We start from the raw sequence: 17,405 nt of genomic DNA on the forward strand, positions 1-17,405 counted from the left end.
TGCAGCCTCGCAGGTGTTGATTAGCCACCTTGTTTATAATGATAACCTGTGACACCTGGGTGGATAGTTTTACAAACAATAGCCACAAATGCATGCAGAGATTAGTGCATTGGATGATGGTGGTAGGCAGCATAGCCCGGCTGTATGGTTGACTCTACCTGTCTGATGTTACTGAGAGACCATGCAGCCACAGTTGGAGATGATGGTGGCTGCCAGAGCCAGCTCATAATGTAAGCTCCATGCATGTGTAAAGCTGAAGGGACTGACCAATGGTCCCCTCAACAGCCAGCTTGTAACATCTGCCCTGAATGCTCATAGGACAGAAGAGATCAGACAATGTCAGCAGCCAGTCGGCTGAGCTGGGCGGCCGTGTCGCTGCTGGTGGTGCTGCTGGCCATCTGGTACCGGCAGCCAGCGGACCAGCTGGACGCCGTGCTGGACAGCCTGCTTCGCGCCGAGCAGCTGACGCTGACGCCGCCGGCCGCCCGGCCGCGGCCGCGCGTCGCTGTTGGCTACGGCGGCTGCATGGACCTGTTCGCACGCGCGCTGCACGTGCTGGACGGCGGCAAGTGCGCCGTGCGCGCCAGCCACCACGGCTTCCTGCACGATCGCGTCCCAGCTGCATCAGACGTTCCTCTACTTCTTCCAGCACGGCGCCGCCGCCGAGTGAGTACCCGCGGACCAGACGCGGCGATGAATTCACGGATTATGTCATGACGTTTTGCTGCTGTGATTGCGAGCGTCGCAGCCACTCCAACGCGGCCGGGGAATATGAAGACACAGCTGGAACCACGGCCATGTTGTAGCTGTGTGGGTAATTGTTGGCTGAAAGTAACGCCCAGGACTTTACATGAAACATTTTGTATCATTCTTGGATCCACTGCACTTCTCTGAGCCACCTTTTGACCAGTCATTGCTTATTAAATCTGCCAGAACTGTGTCATACATAACCCGGGCCGCCAGGTCATGCCATCATGTATTTTAAAAAAACCCATACCAACAAGGAGTATATGTGTGGATTGTGTATGTCCCATAATAACATCTTATTTGTAATACGGATGAACGCATAGTTGGTTCCACTAGTAGGACAATTTGTCCCATCATTGTCAATGATGATGCTGATAAAACGCTGGGTATTCAGGAGCACAGTTTGTTGCTCTTTTCTCCATCTCTTCGATGCCTTCCAGTGGGGCCGTTTTGTTCGCGCCGGTGTGCCGCTGTCTCCCCTAGTGTTCCATGGCACCTCCCTGCGCCGGACGGCCTCCCGACGCCGCCCTCCGTGCCTCAGACGGTACGTCTCGGACGCGGACCTGTTCGCCGAGCTGGTGGCGGCGGCTCGCAGTGCGCCCGATGCCCGCTACGTGGTGGGCGGCAACGCGCCCGTGATGGCGGCCCGGTTCGCGCGCGAGGGCTGCTCGGTGCTGCTGGGCAGCGGCCGCTACCCGGGCCAGCAGGTGCCCGAGGACGTGCGCGTGGTGGGGCCGGAGGCGGCGCGACCCGACGTCCACCTGATCCTCGAGTACGGCGCCGACGCCAGCTGGTGCGGCCACACCACCACCCGCGCCAACAGGTGAGCCCGCCCCTCCGCACCGACCAATGGCCGGCGGCAGGGTGGTGCAGCTCGGCACCGCTCCTTTTCGTGGGGCAATAGAAGTCGAGTGGTTATTATCGAGGCGTCAGATGATAAGGTGGCTGGGGCAATGGCGAATGAGCGGAAGGTCTGCACTGTCCCAGATGTTGACTGCGAAATTAAAGACGGGAATTATGTGTATAGCTTTGCGTATATGTTTCAGGTTTATTATTCACAGCGACGTGGCCAATCCCACGATCTCTGCTCTGGAGGATTTCGGCGAGGCCTTGAAGAAGTTTGACCCGGACCTGCTCGTGGTCTCGGGACTCCAGATGATGGATAACTTCCCATTCGAGAAGGGTGAGAACCCGACGTTTGGCTACCGCCACCGGCTACATCGCGCCATATGATTTTCTGGCGGACTCGGGTGTAGGTCCAACAGGGCCAATGAGGCATGCATGGACCAACATGAGTTTCTGCCATGGCCGGCTGTATCAGTCTATCTGCCTCCCAGTGGCTGGCTGCTCTGCCTTTCCGTCTCCACTGGCTGGCTGTTTTGCCTCCCCCCTCCCCACTGGCTGGCCGTTCTGCCTCTCCCCTCCCCCCACTGGCTGGCTGTTCTGCCCCCCCCCCCCTCACCGGGACCCCACGGAGCGGCTGCTGCCGACAGGCGCGCGGCCCGAGCGCCTGCGCCTGCTGCGGGACCAGATGCGCTCACAGCCGGCCCGCACCAAGATCCACTTCGAGATGGCCAGCTTCGCTGACACCGGCTTGCTGCGCGAGATGATGCAGATGGTCACGCCTTACGTCGACTCCATGGGCATGAACGAACAGGTGAAGTGACGCAGCAGCCGGCGCCCCGCGCGAGCCGGCCGGGTGCCGGTGCGCCGCCCGTGTACGATGTTGGCGAGTGATTTGAACGCGTTTAGGTACGCAGCAGCCGTATCCAGTCGTCAACTAGTTGAGAAATGCAATGGGTGATAGCTGCTTGATAGAAAACCTGGTGAGCAGCGAGGGAAGAAGTACACCAGCCGTGGTGAAATCGCCGGAGCCCTAGCGTCTGACCTGTACATTGTTGCTTGAAGTCTTGTAGGTTCAAAGGCGAGTCGAAGCAAACATTTTTCGACATGCTCCGTCATTGCGTTGGATAGAGGCGGGGGTAAAGTCTAAAAAGTGGGAAAGCGGGTGAGTAACGCACAACTGTGTGATCGCAACCGCAGGTGGTGCAGGCCTGATGGTCTGAAATTTTGCCCCTTCTCGCCGCCGGCGTCAATTGGTAACAGCAGTTACTTGGGCCCCGAGTCGTGTGCAAAAAGAGATGGGCCAGGTGGCGGTGCCAGTTGCGGTATTGATCTTTGGGTGTTTTTGTGTTATCGGTAGATCCATGCCATTATGTTGTTAGCTCTCCTTCTTTGAACGGAGGATGGTTATGCGTGTGCGGTGATGCCCCGGTGGTACTTATGTGTGCGCACCGGGTGAAAAATCATCGAACATCGTGCCGGCGGCGTTGGGGAGTCTTCTTTCGACATCGGTGCGGCCCTATAGTGCGCCCGTTGACCGCCGGCCACCCCGCTGCCGCAGGAGCTGCCGAACCTGCACAGCATGGTGCTGTACGGCAACGTGAGCCTGGTGTCAGACGCCAACCCGCGCGTCGCCACCGTGCTGGACCAGATGCGCACCGTCATGAGGTACGGGCCGTTCTCAGGTCGCCCTGCGGACGGGGGGGGGGGGGGGAAGCGCACCCCCCCACCGGGGCAGATAACTCGCTACTACAGCACTGCTGCGGCCAGGCATGCAGCCACTATGGCGACTTCTGGAATGGCAAGAGTTAAAAAGCGGCGCAGAATTGTAATGGCGGCCTTTCATTTCGAGGTTGGTTCTTTTTTTGTAATTTGCGTGCAGACACCGAGTACATCCGTCCGCCATGGGATAGACGATAAACCGGTCTGGCTTAACGGGTCTGGATGAATCTGACGATGAACCGGTCAGCTAAGTTCTGGGTTTATCACTGCACTTACAAACGGGTTCTCTGTGAAGATTCCGTGCCGTCCATCTGGTGCGGCGCCTACCGTCCCGTCTGCGCCGGGCCACCGCGGAGCGCGGTGCCGGCCCGATGAGTCGGCCAGCGCAGCCGGATCGATCGCTGCTCATGCGTGGCAGGTGTGGCCCTGGGCTACACCTGTTCAAGGCCAGCACAGTCCATCTGCGAGGTGTGCGCCGTAATGAGCCCGCCGAAAACGCCACTAATGGAAGCAGACGGCCACGCCAATAAAACCACCTTTCCGTCGTCCAAGGGTTCTGTCTCCCCCCGCTATTTTAAATCCAAGGCTTTCGGCTTTACAGTTATTATTAATGACATTATCGTTCCCACATTCAGCAGTGAACAAAACTGCCTGCGCTGAATCTGTCCGGGTGTGGCCATTTTGCAGTGGCCGTGGCCTCAGTGCGTCAGCCAGTCGAGGCGGCTTAAGGAGACTTAAGTCGTCCATTCCATGCTCAGACCTACGACGAATGTAGCGCTCCTAGACGGGCGAGTGGCCCAGAAAAAATCATTCGAATAAGGATACACGCGGTGTGCGTTCAAGTGCAAGTTATGTGTTTGTTCAGTTGTCGTAATCCACATGTGGCTGCAGTCTGGCTGTGGTGTCGAATGCCGCCGTACATTGGAGTGACTGGCCACAGGCGCAGCCGTCCCCGCAGCTCGGCCGCCGGCAGCCCCGGCTGACTGCGGCGCTGCGTGCGCTGCCGACAGGGTGCTGGGTGAGGAGGCGCCGGCCGAGCCCGGCCGCCGGCCGCTCTCTCGCCTGCACGTGCACACGCTGGCCTTCCAGGCCATCATGACGCGCCGCGACGGCATCTGGAGCAACTCGATGTCGGCGGCGGCGCGCGCCTCACTCACCGCCCACCGCCACATCTGCGGCACGAAACAGGTACGCCGCCGGCCCGGGCCGGGACGGAACGCGGGTCTGGTGCTGTTGGGCCGGTCAGCTGGAACGCAGTGAGGGTGCATCAGAGGACTCAGCCAAACGTCACCGCAGCCGCGCTAGCTGTATATTTTAACCGTGCGCGAGGGGAGATCAGATGACACTCGGTGTCGCCCCCCCCCCCCCCCATCCTATAAGGAGGCGGTTCGCCGTAGGGAGGCTGTTGGGTTTGACTGCTCGGCCGTGCCGCGAGCCGGCTGCCGCCCGACGTTGGCCGTGGTCCGGCGGCTGATCGGCCTCCCGCTGCGCCGCCAGGTGGACACAAGAAAGGCGCGCCTCATCATGGACGAGAGCTTCTCAGTGTCTGGCGAGCCGGGCAGCCGACGGGTGCCGTTCGACCCGGCCCGGCCTGTCAGCTGCTGGAACGAGGGACTCTACGAGGTGCATAGCGAGCGACAGGGACTATTGCCCGGCGCTGCTCAGCTTATGGGGCGTGCGCCGTAACTGATGGGTCCTGTATATCTTATTCGTGTGGAAGTTATTTTTGCCATGCGGCGGAGACACACCCGAGTTCTTGGGCAAAGGTGTGCTGTGACGAGCTGAGGTTTGCCTCATCGCCCTGCACGCGACTGGCGCCATCTTTCGGATGAGGGTGGCCCCAGTGACGGCCGTCTGTTGTGCGGTGGTGCTGCGCGTCTGCGTGACCGCTGCCTCGTTTCGCGCTCCGCCCGTGCCGCTCCCGACGCGCACCCCGGTGGATCGTCCTTACGCTCAGTATACGCCCTGTTCCAGATGTGCGTGGCGCCTGTGCTGGTCTGCACGGAGGTGTACCAGACGGCGGGCGGCGGCGACAACATCTCGTCGGCCGGCCTGGTGCCGCAGATCCTCTGACGGGCGGCTGAGGAACATGCCGGCCCGCTGTTGGCTGACGCGGCCTGGCGGCGGGGGCCGCGCCGGCTCGCAGCCGGCCGGGAACGGCCGGGACGGTTGGCTTTGTCCCGTCCGGACAAGCGTTGCACGAGGAGATTGTGCGAAGATGCCAGTTGGGACCAACAGGTCGGTGGTTTCCAAGCAGATTAGGTGGCCTTTTTCGAGTTGTTTGGAATGGGCACCGAAATTAACGTCTCGGGGTGAAGCGTACCGTGATATGGGGCGAATACTGAGCTCAGCACCAGACGCGGCGTGCCAGTCGCCTCGTCGCCGAATGTGGTCAAAGTTCAGGTAAGATCGCCAGCTCGTTAAACTAGTCTTGACTATCAAAATGCTGTGGCTTTTGCCAAGTGATCAGGGCTGTTGTTCGGTTGGGAGGGGTGCGACTCGCCACGTGACCGGACCATCCCGCTCGCTGCGCCTGTCGGAGGTGGCAGCGCGCTGAAACGAAGCGTCACGACATGGTCATCTCCCGGTGATATGTTCAATGGACGGTGCCGTCCGTGATACGTTGTCTTCGCTCGTATGTGCACGTGTCCACCCATTTGTGACCCCTGGGGTCATCCAACGCGATGAAATCGGGCAGCAAGCGGGCGATCAGGGTACTTACTGTAAGCAAAATGCGGGGTGGACCCGGAGTGAGTGCCATCATTCCAAACGCTGCGCAGTCTGCCACGCCGGGACGCATCGTTTATTTGACCAGCCAGTCATCCATTCCGCTACGGCCGGGGGTTGGATTCCCATTTCAGCACGGTGTGCATTATTTTCTGTATCCGTTTGTGTTCGGCGCGCCCGCGCAATAGAAGTGACGAAATACTGTTGTGTTTACCAGCCCTATGCCCACGTGCGCGATGCGGTAATAGACAAACGCAACCACGCCGAATTCTCGCACAACGACCCTCCAAAGACACCCGCTCTGACGTCTTTATATTCGTGTCACCAACTCTCATAGATAAAGATATCAAACAATTTGCAAAACTACATGATAATATAACGTGCGGCGGCGCGCCATTGGGGCGAGCCGCCGGTAAGCCGCCGCGCGCCGCCCCCACGGGCAGCGCGCGTGGCGTCATCAGCTAAAACGGGGCTCGGCCAGCGGAGCCCCACCGCGCGCCGGGGAATGGGAGGGCGAGGTAGTGGGCGCCACCGGCGGCGCTCAGCCGAGGCCCGCCACCTCTGAAGACTCGGGGACGCTGCGGGGGTCCGCGCACGGCGGCAGACGGCCCGCTCGGGCCAGTTGTCGGCGGCGTCGGCTAAGGACGTGAACTGAGAACCGGGGCTGTGTCGGGTCGGGCGGTGCGGGGCCGCGGGCTGACCGGCAGCCCGGCCGCTCGTAGACAGGTCAGCAGGAACTCTCGGTGCAGACAGGCGTGGGTGTTGTGACGGGCAGCGGACAGCTGACGGGCCGGCTGGCCGTCCGCTGAGGGTTAGAGGGCCGGGCCGCCGTGCCACGGCCGGGCAGTGTCAGCTGCTCGGCTAGCTGGCAGCCGCGCGTGGCAGGCTGCCGCCTCACGCGTAGTAGGATGGTGACACCAGCAGGTCGGTGAGCACCGTCAGCTGATCATCGGTGAACTTCTGCCGGTGCTGGCGCCAGTTCTCGTGGTGCGTCCGCTTGAAGTTCATCATGGTCTTGCGGATCGTGGTCTGAAACGGAACACAGTGAAATGGAAGACAAGACGACACTATTGCCACGTCACGGATCAGTTGCGCCTCTGATCAGTCCTCTTCGCCTCTGAATGACCAGGAACCAGGGCAAAGCGATCATCCCTTCAGAGCACTACGGTAAAAGCCGGCGCGTCGCTCCACGGAAATGCACCCAACTTTTACATCATACGCGCAACGCACATGGCGCGTATGCTAACACAAATGCTTGTTGAGAGGCGGCTCCCGAGACAGCCAGACAGCCATAAACAGCACCGAACAGTGGACACATCGCGTAACTCTCTCAGACGAGATGATAACGATGGCCGCCTACGCGACGTCAGCTCACTGTAGCCACACACGCGCCAAAGGCAGTGCAAGGTGTTGACCCGCAATACGAGCGCCATTCCTCTGTCGTGCCCCAGCTATGCGGGCTGCACGGACGTTGGTTGTGTAACGACCCAGCTGTCGGTATGGCGACTCACCTGTGTGGGAGGTGGCTCGGTATGGCGACTCACCTGTGTGGGAGGTGGCTCGGTATGACGACTCACCTGTATGGGAGGCGGCTCGGTATGGCCGCTCGCCTGTATGGGAGCTGGCTCGGTGTGACGACTAGGCTGTATGGGAGGCGGCTCACCTGTATGGGAGGTGGCTCGGTATGACGACTAGGCTGTATGGGAGGCGGCCCGGTATGGCGGCTCACCTGTATGGGAGGCGGCTCGGTATGGCGGCTCACCTGTATGGGAGGCGGCCCGGTATGACGACTCACCTGTATGGGAGGCGGCTCGGTATGGCGGCTCACCTGTATGGGAGGCGGCTCGGTATGGCGGCTCACCTGTATGGGAGCTGGCCCGGTGTGACGACTAGGCTGTATGGGAGGCGGCTCGGTATGACGACTCACCTGTATGGGAGGCGGCTCGGTATGGCCGCTCGCCTGTATGGGAGCTGGCTCGGTGTGACGACTAGGCTGTATGGGAGGCGGCTCGGTATGGCGGCTCACCTGTATGGGAGGTGGCTCGGTATGACGACTAGGCTGTATGGGAGGCGGCTCGGTATGGCCGCTCGCCTGTATGGGAGCTGGCTCGGTGTGACGACTAGGCTGTATGGGAGGCGGCTCGGTATGGCGGCTCACCTGTATGGGAGGTGGCTCGGTATGACGACTAGGCTGTATGGGAGGCGGCTCGGTATGGCCGCTCGCCTGTATGGGAGCCGGCTCGGTGTGACGACTAGGCTGTATGGGAGGCGGCTCGGTATGGCGGCTCACCTGTATGGGAGGTGGCTCGGTATGACGACTAGGCTGTATGGGAGGCGGCCCGGTATGACGACTCACCTGTATGGGAGGCGGCTCGGTGTGGCGGCTTACCTGTATGGGGGGCGGGTCGTTGACGTGGTCGCCGAGGATCATCAGCGTCTGCGGCAGGTGCTCTGGCACGTCGTACGGCGCCGCGTTGACGAAGGCGCACAGGCCGAGCACGCCGGTGTGCCGCTGCCGCAGCTGGGCCACGTGGTCGGCAGGGGTGGCACCGCGCTGGCGCAGTCTCGTGCCCGACATCTGCTCAAAGTCGGCCTGCCCAATGCACACACGAGATACAGGTCAGGTCAGGTCTCCACGGCAATAATACGGCGACCAGACTTGACCGACACCATATGTCGGTTGGAGGGTGACCAGGCACATACAAAGAAGTCCGAATTTGGCTGAGTATGTGCCACAGATGATAAGAGCGGAGCAGAGCACATGTGCGTGGCAAGGGACATCAACTGAACTAAAAGAAAAAGAAACTGGATGAAGTGAATATAAATCGTCTAGACCTCCCTAAAGCCCGACTCTGGCGATCCACAAAGTTTCGTCCAATTGTTTCATGTACAACACTCCCCATTACGACCATATTCTGGTGAAGGGGTTCATGATTCCATGATGTCCAACATACTATTGAATTTCACATCAAGACCACTACCACGCGCCACGCTTCACAGTCAGCCCCAATTGGAGTTAGTATGCCGTCATCCTGCAAACCCCACGACGGGCGATACCGGACGCCGCTGTCTGCCGGCGGCCCGTCAGCTCAGGCGCCGGGAGGCGGGGCAGGGAGGGGCGGGGCGGGGCGTGCGGGCAGCCGGGGAGCGGTCACGGGTCGGCCGGCGGCTCGTCAGCCCAGGCGCCGGGAGGCGGGGCAGGGCGGAGCGTGCGGGCAGCCGGGGAGTGGTCACGGGTCGGCCGGCGGCCCGTCAGCTCAGGCGCCGGGAGGCGGGGCAGGGCGGGGCGTGCGGGCAGCCGGGGAGTGATCACGGGTCGGCCGGCGGCCCGTCAGCCAAGGCGCCGGGAGGTGGGGCAGGGCGGGGCGGGGCGTGCGGGCGGCCGGGGAGCGGTCACGGGTCGGCCGGTGGCCCGTCAGCCCAAGGCGCCGGGAGGCGGGGCAGGGCGGGGCGTGCGGGCAGCCGGGGAGCGGTCACGGGTCGGCCGGCGGCCCGTCAGCCCAGGCGCCGGGAGGCGGGGCAGGGCGGGGCGGGGCGTGCGGGCAGCCGGGGAGCGGCCACGGGTCGGTCGGCGGCCTGTGTGCGGCGCTCCTGCTCACCCGCAGCTGCTGCTGGCGGGCCTTGTCGATGAAGCCGCAGTGCAGCAGGCCCGAGAACACCTGGACAGCCATCTCGCGCACCTCCACGCGCTGGTCGTGGAGACCGCGTACCACCAGCTCCGTCACCTGGCGAAAGCACGCGTCAAGTCACGCTCGGCACAGACAGCCGCTACACGGGGCACACAGGCAGCCACCAACACCGCACGGCGCCGAGCCGCGGCAAGGCACAGAGCCACTGTGCGTGGCGTGATTCAGCACGACGCACCCGGTACGGGACGCGCGGCTGCGCCTCGGGGCGCAGCCGCACCGCGATCACGACTGTACAGCGACGACACGCCGGCCGCAACGCCGCGTCCGCCGCGCGCGGCCCAGCCCGGCGACGCTGCACCACCACCACGCCGACCGGCTCTCACCGTGAGCGCCGCCGGCCCGTTGCGGAGCAGCAGGAACATGTTGTGGAAGGCGGCCGCCTGCAGGAACGCCAGGCCGGCCACGCGCACGCGCCAGTAGGCATGGCCCATGACGCGACCGACGGCCGCCAGCAGCGCCGCCATGGCCGCGCCGTCGTGCCGCAGCACTGCCAGCGCGTGCAGTGTCTGGCGGCGCACGAGGGCGTCAGCACGGAGACCAGGTTAGAGCGGGAGGGAAGGGACCGGAAAGACCCGAACGAACGATGCGCTCCAACGTCAGACATATAGCACCTTGTCGCTGCTGAGGTAATTTCTGATGACTTGCAGCACTCTAAGTCCCGAAAAACACAGTGAGCCTCCGAAATGGCCCAGCATCGCTCCGCGGCCACGTCTGCACTGGCGCGCAGCTCTGACCGCGCAGCACGGGGCCCAGGCGCGGGGCGCCGGCGACACCGGCAGGCCGGCCCTGAGGGCCGGGAGCCGGGAGCCGGGCCGGCTCCGGCCGCTCCCCTCACCCGGACGCAGTCGGCCTGCAGGTCGCGGTCGATGTCGTACGACTCCATGGCGCACAGGTAGGGCAGCAGCTGCAGGTGCTTCGGACTGACGAAGCGCAGCAGGCGCGTGCTCGCGCCGCACAGCATGTACTGACACACTGCCGAGCACACACGCTCGTCAGCCGGCCGCAGTCGGCCGGCCGGAGCCGGGCGGCCGTCGACACCACACCAAGTCACGCACGTGGTCCGATCCAGCTGGTGTATGAGCGGGTCGACACGCCGACAAGCTTACTCTGGTGCACGTGGGTAGCAATCAGTCAGGAAGGAGCGCCACATCTCTATGGTCCCCGATCTGACAGTTTGGCAGGCAATATCTTACTTGACTTCCTCATTTCGAGGCAGAGACAAGACTTATGAATTAACCGAAATAAATACGCTCTGGTTTACGTGTACACCGTTAATGGTCCAGCATACCCAAAATAACCAGTGCCCGTGGTCACTACCGTGTTAAAGTGAAAACATTTGTATCTCTGCCACCCATCATCATCATCATCATCATCATCATCATCATCATCATCATCATCATCATCATCACCATCATCATCATCGCCCCAACCACCACGCCTGCACCTCCCACGGGAGCGGTTTTGGAGCGCCATCAGACAGTAAGTGTGTGACGGATGAGCGTGCGTGGTACGGGGAAGGGCCGGGACCCGCCGGGGCCCGGCGGCCACCCACCGGTCTGGAGGAGCCGGTGCGCCGTCTGGCGCTCGCTGCTGAGCGGCGCCGCTCCCGTCTCCGCCGCGCCGCCGTTGGCTGCAACAGAGCGGGTAGACCCGGCGTCACTGGCGCGGCCCCGGCCGTCGCAAGGGCCAAAGGTCGGCCCGGCCCGGCCCGGCCCGAGCCAGACCGAAAACATCACAGCCACGCGACGCCGAGGGCGGCTGACGCGCCGGTAACGCCGTGGAACGTCTGTGCAAGCTATCATCCGGCGCGCAGCACTGTATCACATTGCAATAATGGCTGTGTAACACGTATTGCACAACGTGGAGGAAGGGAGTATTGCGAACAGAGATCAAACGTATTGATGAAAAAACAGCCCGAACCCGCGGATAAAAAGGAAAGGAAAGAAAGTCCCAAAATCTGCAGCTTGACTTTACAATGCTCCAGTAATTGCGGGCAATAGACACAGGCACGCAAGCCAGCGTACAAACCCACGGGCCCGGGGGCCAAGCAGACTGGGCGGTGGCAGCTCCTCCCGGCGAGTCGCGGCCAACACGACGGTCTGCCCAGTGTGATCGGTCTGCTCACCGCGTCCACCGCCGAGCGGTGGGGCCACTCGCCGCGTTTCCCTCCGGGCAGTAGGCCCACTCACCACGTTCGCCGCCGAGCGGTGGGGCCACTCGCCGCATCCACCGCCGGGCAGTGGGGCCACTCACCGCGTTCCCCAAGGGCCACTCACCGCGTTCCCCAAGGGCCACTCACCGCGTCCACCGCCGGGCAGTGGGGCCACTCACCCGTCGGGCAGCGGGGCCACTCACCGCGTCCGTCGGCGGCCAGCAGAAGGTCGAGCTGGGGCAGCGCCGCCTCGATCAGCGCGTCGGAGTGCGGGCTGAGCGAGGCCGGCCCGCCGTACACGTCCAGCTGGAACACCTTGCTCAGCACGCCTCCGAGCCGGTGTCGGATGTTCTGGTACGGGTGGTCCAGGTGCGGCATCACCATGTCGCGCACCCGGTGCAGCAGCTCGGCGCCGCGCCACTCCACCTCGCCGATCACGCTCTGCACACCGACAGACAGAGGCTCGCCGTCACGCTCCCGCCCCGCACGTGCGGCCAGAGGGCGCAGAGGAAGCAGTCACACGACTCACAGGGCCAACAGATGTGAGCCTTGCGGGGGAAAACAAAACAAAAAAGATGTTTGAATTACACACAGAAGCAATCTGCATTCCAAAACACCGGAATGGTGCAGAGCCTGGCGTCACGTCGTTTGTTACCCTACAGTGAGCATGCTACCATGATGCAGCCGTCAGCAGCGGCAGCTCGTACCCACCGTCAGCAGGAAGAGCCTACAGTAAGCATGCTGCCATGATGCAGCCGTCAGCAGCGGCAGCTCGTACCCACCGTCAGCAGGAAGAGCCTACAGTAAGCATGCTGCCATGCTGCAGCCGTCAGCAGCGGCAGCTCGTACCCACCGTCAGCAGGAAGAGCCTACAGTAAGCATGCTGCCATGATGCAGCCGTCAGCAGCGGCAGCTCGTACCCACCGTCAGCAGGAAGAGCCGGATGCCGAGCAGGAAGAGCGACTCGTCACGTCCGAACACGGGCTGCATCATCTCCTCGATGAGCCAGTGGTGCCGGTTGGGGTCCCGGTCGGCCTGGGGCGGCGACACGGCGCGTCACGGTCCGCCCCCACCAGACGGTCTCGCTTCGCGCTACACTCGGCGGCCCGGCCTCTACAGGCCGCGGCTCAGCACCATGGGCAGGGCGTCCACCGCTCGCCGGGAGACACCACTGACGCTCTTAGCTGTACTCTGGTGGCAGCTACTTACGCGACCCGCGGTTGACTCAACAGGGAATAAATGTACCGCATGCTCTGGGCTGGCGCGGCCCTCACGGAGCTCAGACACTGAAGGCGATGACGATGTAGACGACGGAGAGGAAACGATAGGAACACCGGAGTTCGGTGGCGCAGGGCAGGTCACGTGACATGATCATTGGCATGCTGCATGCCACAGGCGTTCCAACTTTGACAGGCAGAGCATCAGCAGGCATCCGGACCACAGGTTCAGGCCCAAAGCTACTGACAACATCCCCAGATCGTGCTGTGTAAGATAGCCACAGGGCGGGTATCTTGATACACCCTAAAGGTACACCCGTCCCACAATCGGAGCACTTCAGTGAGCCACCTCCGCCGGCGCGGAGAACCGGCACACGCCGGTCCCGATCGACAGACAGCCGTACCACGCTGTGGTTGATGCAGGCCGCCCAGTTCTCGGCCGTCTCCTGGTTGATCTTAGCGATGCAGGACCGCAGCAGCGGCAGCAGGTACTCCCACATACGCTGCACGGACTCGAAGGACCAGTGCTTGCTGCCGCGGATCACGCCTGCGGGCCGGGGCGCCGCGTCAGCCGCCGCCGGCGGACGGCGGGGCGCGCTCAGCACCGCGCCGGAGCACGGCACGGGATACATGGAGCACGGTATGGGACAAAGCACGGATCACAGCACGGCACACAGCACGACGCGGGACATGGTTCGGGGCACGACACTGAGCACGGCACGGAGTGGTCAAGGAACACATCATCCGCTGGTGCGACACGGGTTGGGCACAAACGGCCCGACCTGTGGTGCTACAGCAAGACATCCCCTCTGGCCGATAAGCGTGCTTTAGTCTGCGGCGGACAGGATGACCTGCGCTGCGGAGCGTGTTCCGGAGGGTGCTGCGAGAAGCGCGAGTGTGACGGGCGACCCACGGCGGTGAAGGCTGGAGCTGCGGCCTGCGCGCCGAGGCCTTGAGCTGCTCCATAATGGCGCAAGGGAGCAGCGATGGCACGCGTCGAGGCCGATCCCCCGCATTGCTAGGCTGCTTCGCTGGACATGTGGCATCAGCCAACGAGAGAATGCCATGCAGTGGCACGACCCGATAAACGACCGACCAGCCGCCGGGCCGCCGGCCGCTGCTGTCCCCGCTCAGCCCGGTCTGGACAGGTCGGGCCCGCTGCTCCGGAGGCGCGCCTCCTCACCGGCGGACAGGCCGGCGGCGGCGGCGGCGGCGGCGACCTCACCTGCCACAATCTCGCAGAGACACTTCTGTGAGCTCTCGGTCACCTCCTTGCTCAGCCGGTCCAGGTGTGGCTTGAACACCTCCAGCAGCTCCTCGCCGTGGTTACGGAACAGACCCTGCGCCAGACACGTGCATTCATAGCACACAAACCACGTGACAAGCTCTGTGAGGTGTTCAACTAAGCATATCGATACTACAGGTTTTGAGCTCTACTGCGCCGTCCCGTTCATTTCTTCATCCTATAAGCATTAAGGTTTCCATGACCATAAGTTGCTGTTATGCACAAATGTTAGCTGAAAACGAAAGAGGCCAATGCATGGCACATACATGTTTGCACAAAACGGCATTTAATGTATTAATAGGGAACGTGGGCGAGTCGTGTAAAATAAGCAACGCGACACACAAAGCAATGCTGCGCTACACCTGGTGTCACTGTACATTCACCCGCAGCCTCAGCGGTAACCGAGCAGCAGCCGCGTCCACGGCCCATGGCCGAGCGCGCGCGCATACCTTAAATACGATGAAGGTAGTCTCGGCGAACACGTCCCTGCCTTTGTGCTCCTCCAGGCTGAGGAAGCCCACCAGCTTGGCTACCGACTCGGCGTTACTGAAGAACTCCCGAACGGCGCGCACCGCCTCGCCCTCGTCGGCCGGCTTCTCCTGCAGCTGCGGTTGCTGCCGGTACAGGCGCAGCTCGCGCGGCCACCACGAGTAGCCCCACTTCATCTTGTGCACATAGCGGGCCACGGCCCACTGCTTGGCGTCGCGCGGCACCGTGGCGCTGTCGTATTGCATCCAGAGGTTGTCGGTGCGCTCGCCGAACTGGCGCCAGCCGCGCCAGGCGGCGTCGCCGGCCGGCAGCGGCGGCCAGGGCCGCGCCGGCCGCTGCGCCACGGTGCTCGGCGTCACCGGTACCGTCTCGTGCCGCCGCTTCTGCTGCTTCAGGATGGCAGCCAGGCCCAGCATCGAGCTCTGCCGGACAGCGGCGGCCGAGGCGCCGGTCAGCCGGCGCTCGCGCCACACGCCAGCCGGCGACGCAAGCCGGCCGCGTCTCAGTGTACCCGCTACAGGCGACGTGAGAAGTCATGCTGATGACCCGGGCTGCAATAACAGCCGTGTTCTTAACGTCGCGGGGCGACCGGCAACAGCACAGGGCACACGCTCATCCGGCGAGCACGCCAGCATGTCCGGCTCGCCGCCGCAGACGCCCACCTTTCTGACGAAGATGGAAGTGTGCAGGAGGTTCTGCAGGCAGAAGCGGACCACACGGGCCGGCACAGGCACGTCGGGCCGCACCAGAAGGCTGACAAACTCCAGACAAAGCTCGTTCCGTCGCCAGTGTCTGCAAACGAACACATCTAAAAGACAAGCCTCCAGCACGTCACATTTACGATCGGTGCTTCCCAGCTATTTTGAATTTTAAAGGCAGAATGCTCTATCGACGGATGCCGACTGTAGCGGAGGGCGACTGTGTCAGCAATGCAATCGCCAGATTTCACGATGTAGTCTGCCAATAAGGCAACACGACAATGAATACTCAATTTTCATTTATCGAGAAAAACAGTCATTAAAAACGGCCGACGTACCAAGCGTCCTAGTGATGACCATACAGTGGCTCGACGTCACCCTCCCAGGACCCCCGCAAACACAGTCCGCCGGGGGGAGAGCGGCGCGGCCGGCCTTCCGGGCGCCGCAGCCTCGCCGTGCCAGCGGTGAGCAGCGGGCCGGAGCGGCGGCCCGGCCGGCGCGCGGCGTCACTCACAGCGTGCCGGACTCCATCAGCGAGAGCAGTCGGTCCAGCAGTGCGTCGTAGCAGCGCCGGTTCAGCGCGCTCTCCTCGCGCAGCCGGTCGGCGGCGGCCGGGCTGACGGCCGGCGGCGGCGGCCGGGAGCCGGGCGCCACCGGCGCGCTGGACCAGAGCCGCGGCACCAGCGGCAGACACTCGGCAGACATCTGCCGACCAGTCACACAGACACGGGATCAGGGACATGGGGACATCGGCACAGAGTAAGACGGCACCAGCGGCAGACACTCGGCAAACATCTGGTGACCAGCGTCACACAGGTACGGGGTTAGGGACACGGGGACACCGGCATAGGGCAGAGACACGGAGACAACCGGGACAGGGCAGTAATACGGAGACACCAGCATAGGGTCAGACGGCACCAGCGGCAGACACTTGGGAGACATCCGCCGATCAGGGTCATACACACACGGGGCCAGGGACACAGGGTGAGACAACACTAGTGACGTCTGTACACGCAGCGTTACGACACACGCGACGCATGTGACGCCTCCAACTGGTCGGCCTGTACGCTGTACCGCATGCAGACGGGCCGCCGGTCGCGGCCCAGTCGCCAGCGCTCGCCTCCTACCGTCAGCTGGAGCGGCACCGCCTCGTACAGGTCAGTATCCTTGCGCAGCCGCTCCATCAGCACGACGATCGAGTCCTTCTCGGAGCCGACGCACGTCAGCAGCGCCGGCCACAGCTGCGCCGCCATCGGCCAGTTGTGCACGCGCAGCAGTGAGTGGCTGCCCGGCCCCAGCACCACGTGCAGCAGGCCCTGCCGGCCGGACGGGGCGGAGCGTCAGACAGCGCCGCGGCCGCGACGGGCGCCCACTCTGGGGGAACACTGTCAGGACAGGGCTCGCCGACTGGGATCGGTGGCTGCTCCAAGAGCTGGTGGCACATGTCGTGTACTAGCGCGAAGCCAGCACTTAACAAAGATAAACAGAGCTTCATCGACAAGGTAACTGAATCCAGCAAGACGCTGTGGGCTATATCATACGATCTGTTCGGGGTGCCACCCATGCCCCGTCTAGCATGACGGTGCACAAACCAAGCCTGGGCCGCGGCGCATGCCCCAGCTGGATCCTCTCCAGTGAGCGTGCGGACGCGCCATGGTGCGACGCAGCGCACTCTGTGCCCGCCTGCCCGTCCGTCTGTCTGTCTGACTGACCGCGTCAGGCGAACAGGCAGGCACGCGGACGGTGCGGCGCGCCACAGCGACCGTGTCACTGAACAACAGAAGTCAACGGAGACGACCGACGCCAGTCAGAGTCCAGCCCGCTGGGGGACGGACG

General features: G+C 63.0%; 2 protein-coding genes across 2 annotated transcripts in view; one reads left to right on the forward strand and one right to left on the reverse strand.

Moving 5' to 3' along the window:
* Nucleotides 1-489: 489 nt before the first annotated feature.
* On the forward strand, nucleotides 490-6,240 carry LOC119106101 (ADP-dependent glucokinase). Its single transcript, XM_037229701.1, has 8 exons — nucleotides 490-666; nucleotides 1,289-1,570; nucleotides 1,794-1,930; nucleotides 2,241-2,404; nucleotides 3,152-3,258; nucleotides 4,323-4,500; nucleotides 4,810-4,935; nucleotides 5,287-6,240. The coding sequence occupies exons 2-8, from the start codon at nucleotides 1,386-1,388 to the stop codon at nucleotides 5,383-5,385; spliced, it is 996 nt and encodes a 331-aa protein (XP_037085596.1). The 5' UTR covers nucleotides 490-666; nucleotides 1,289-1,385; the 3' UTR covers nucleotides 5,386-6,240.
* Nucleotides 6,241-6,338: 98 nt separating this feature from the next.
* The window catches only part of LOC119098695 (proteasome activator complex subunit 4), a 28,569-nt gene continuing 17,502 nt past the window's right edge, over nucleotides 6,339-17,405 (reverse strand). The window contains exons 21-34 of the mRNA XM_037221696.1: nucleotides 16,697-16,885; nucleotides 16,084-16,274; nucleotides 15,534-15,663; nucleotides 14,832-15,293; nucleotides 14,323-14,437; nucleotides 13,502-13,644; nucleotides 12,805-12,915; nucleotides 12,084-12,321; nucleotides 11,281-11,358; nucleotides 10,564-10,700; nucleotides 10,052-10,234; nucleotides 9,639-9,764; nucleotides 8,429-8,632; nucleotides 6,339-7,068 (exon numbers count right to left, since the gene is read on the reverse strand). Of these exons, the coding sequence (XP_037077591.1) occupies nucleotides 6,934-7,068; nucleotides 8,429-8,632; nucleotides 9,639-9,764; nucleotides 10,052-10,234; nucleotides 10,564-10,700; nucleotides 11,281-11,358; nucleotides 12,084-12,321; nucleotides 12,805-12,915; nucleotides 13,502-13,644; nucleotides 14,323-14,437; nucleotides 14,832-15,293; nucleotides 15,534-15,663; nucleotides 16,084-16,274; nucleotides 16,697-16,885 (2,442 nt within the window). The 3' untranslated portion in view covers nucleotides 6,339-6,933. The remainder of the gene's footprint in view (nucleotides 7,069-8,428; nucleotides 8,633-9,638; nucleotides 9,765-10,051; nucleotides 10,235-10,563; nucleotides 10,701-11,280; nucleotides 11,359-12,083; nucleotides 12,322-12,804; nucleotides 12,916-13,501; nucleotides 13,645-14,322; nucleotides 14,438-14,831; nucleotides 15,294-15,533; nucleotides 15,664-16,083; nucleotides 16,275-16,696; nucleotides 16,886-17,405) is intronic.

The sequence above is a fragment of the Pollicipes pollicipes genome, unplaced genomic scaffold (assembly GCF_011947565.3).
Source record: "Pollicipes pollicipes isolate AB1234 unplaced genomic scaffold, Ppol_2.1 Scaffold_2555;HRSCAF=2994_pilon_pilon_pilon, whole genome shotgun sequence".
In the NCBI taxonomy this organism is placed as follows: domain Eukaryota; kingdom Metazoa; phylum Arthropoda; class Thecostraca; order Pollicipedomorpha; family Pollicipedidae; genus Pollicipes; species Pollicipes pollicipes.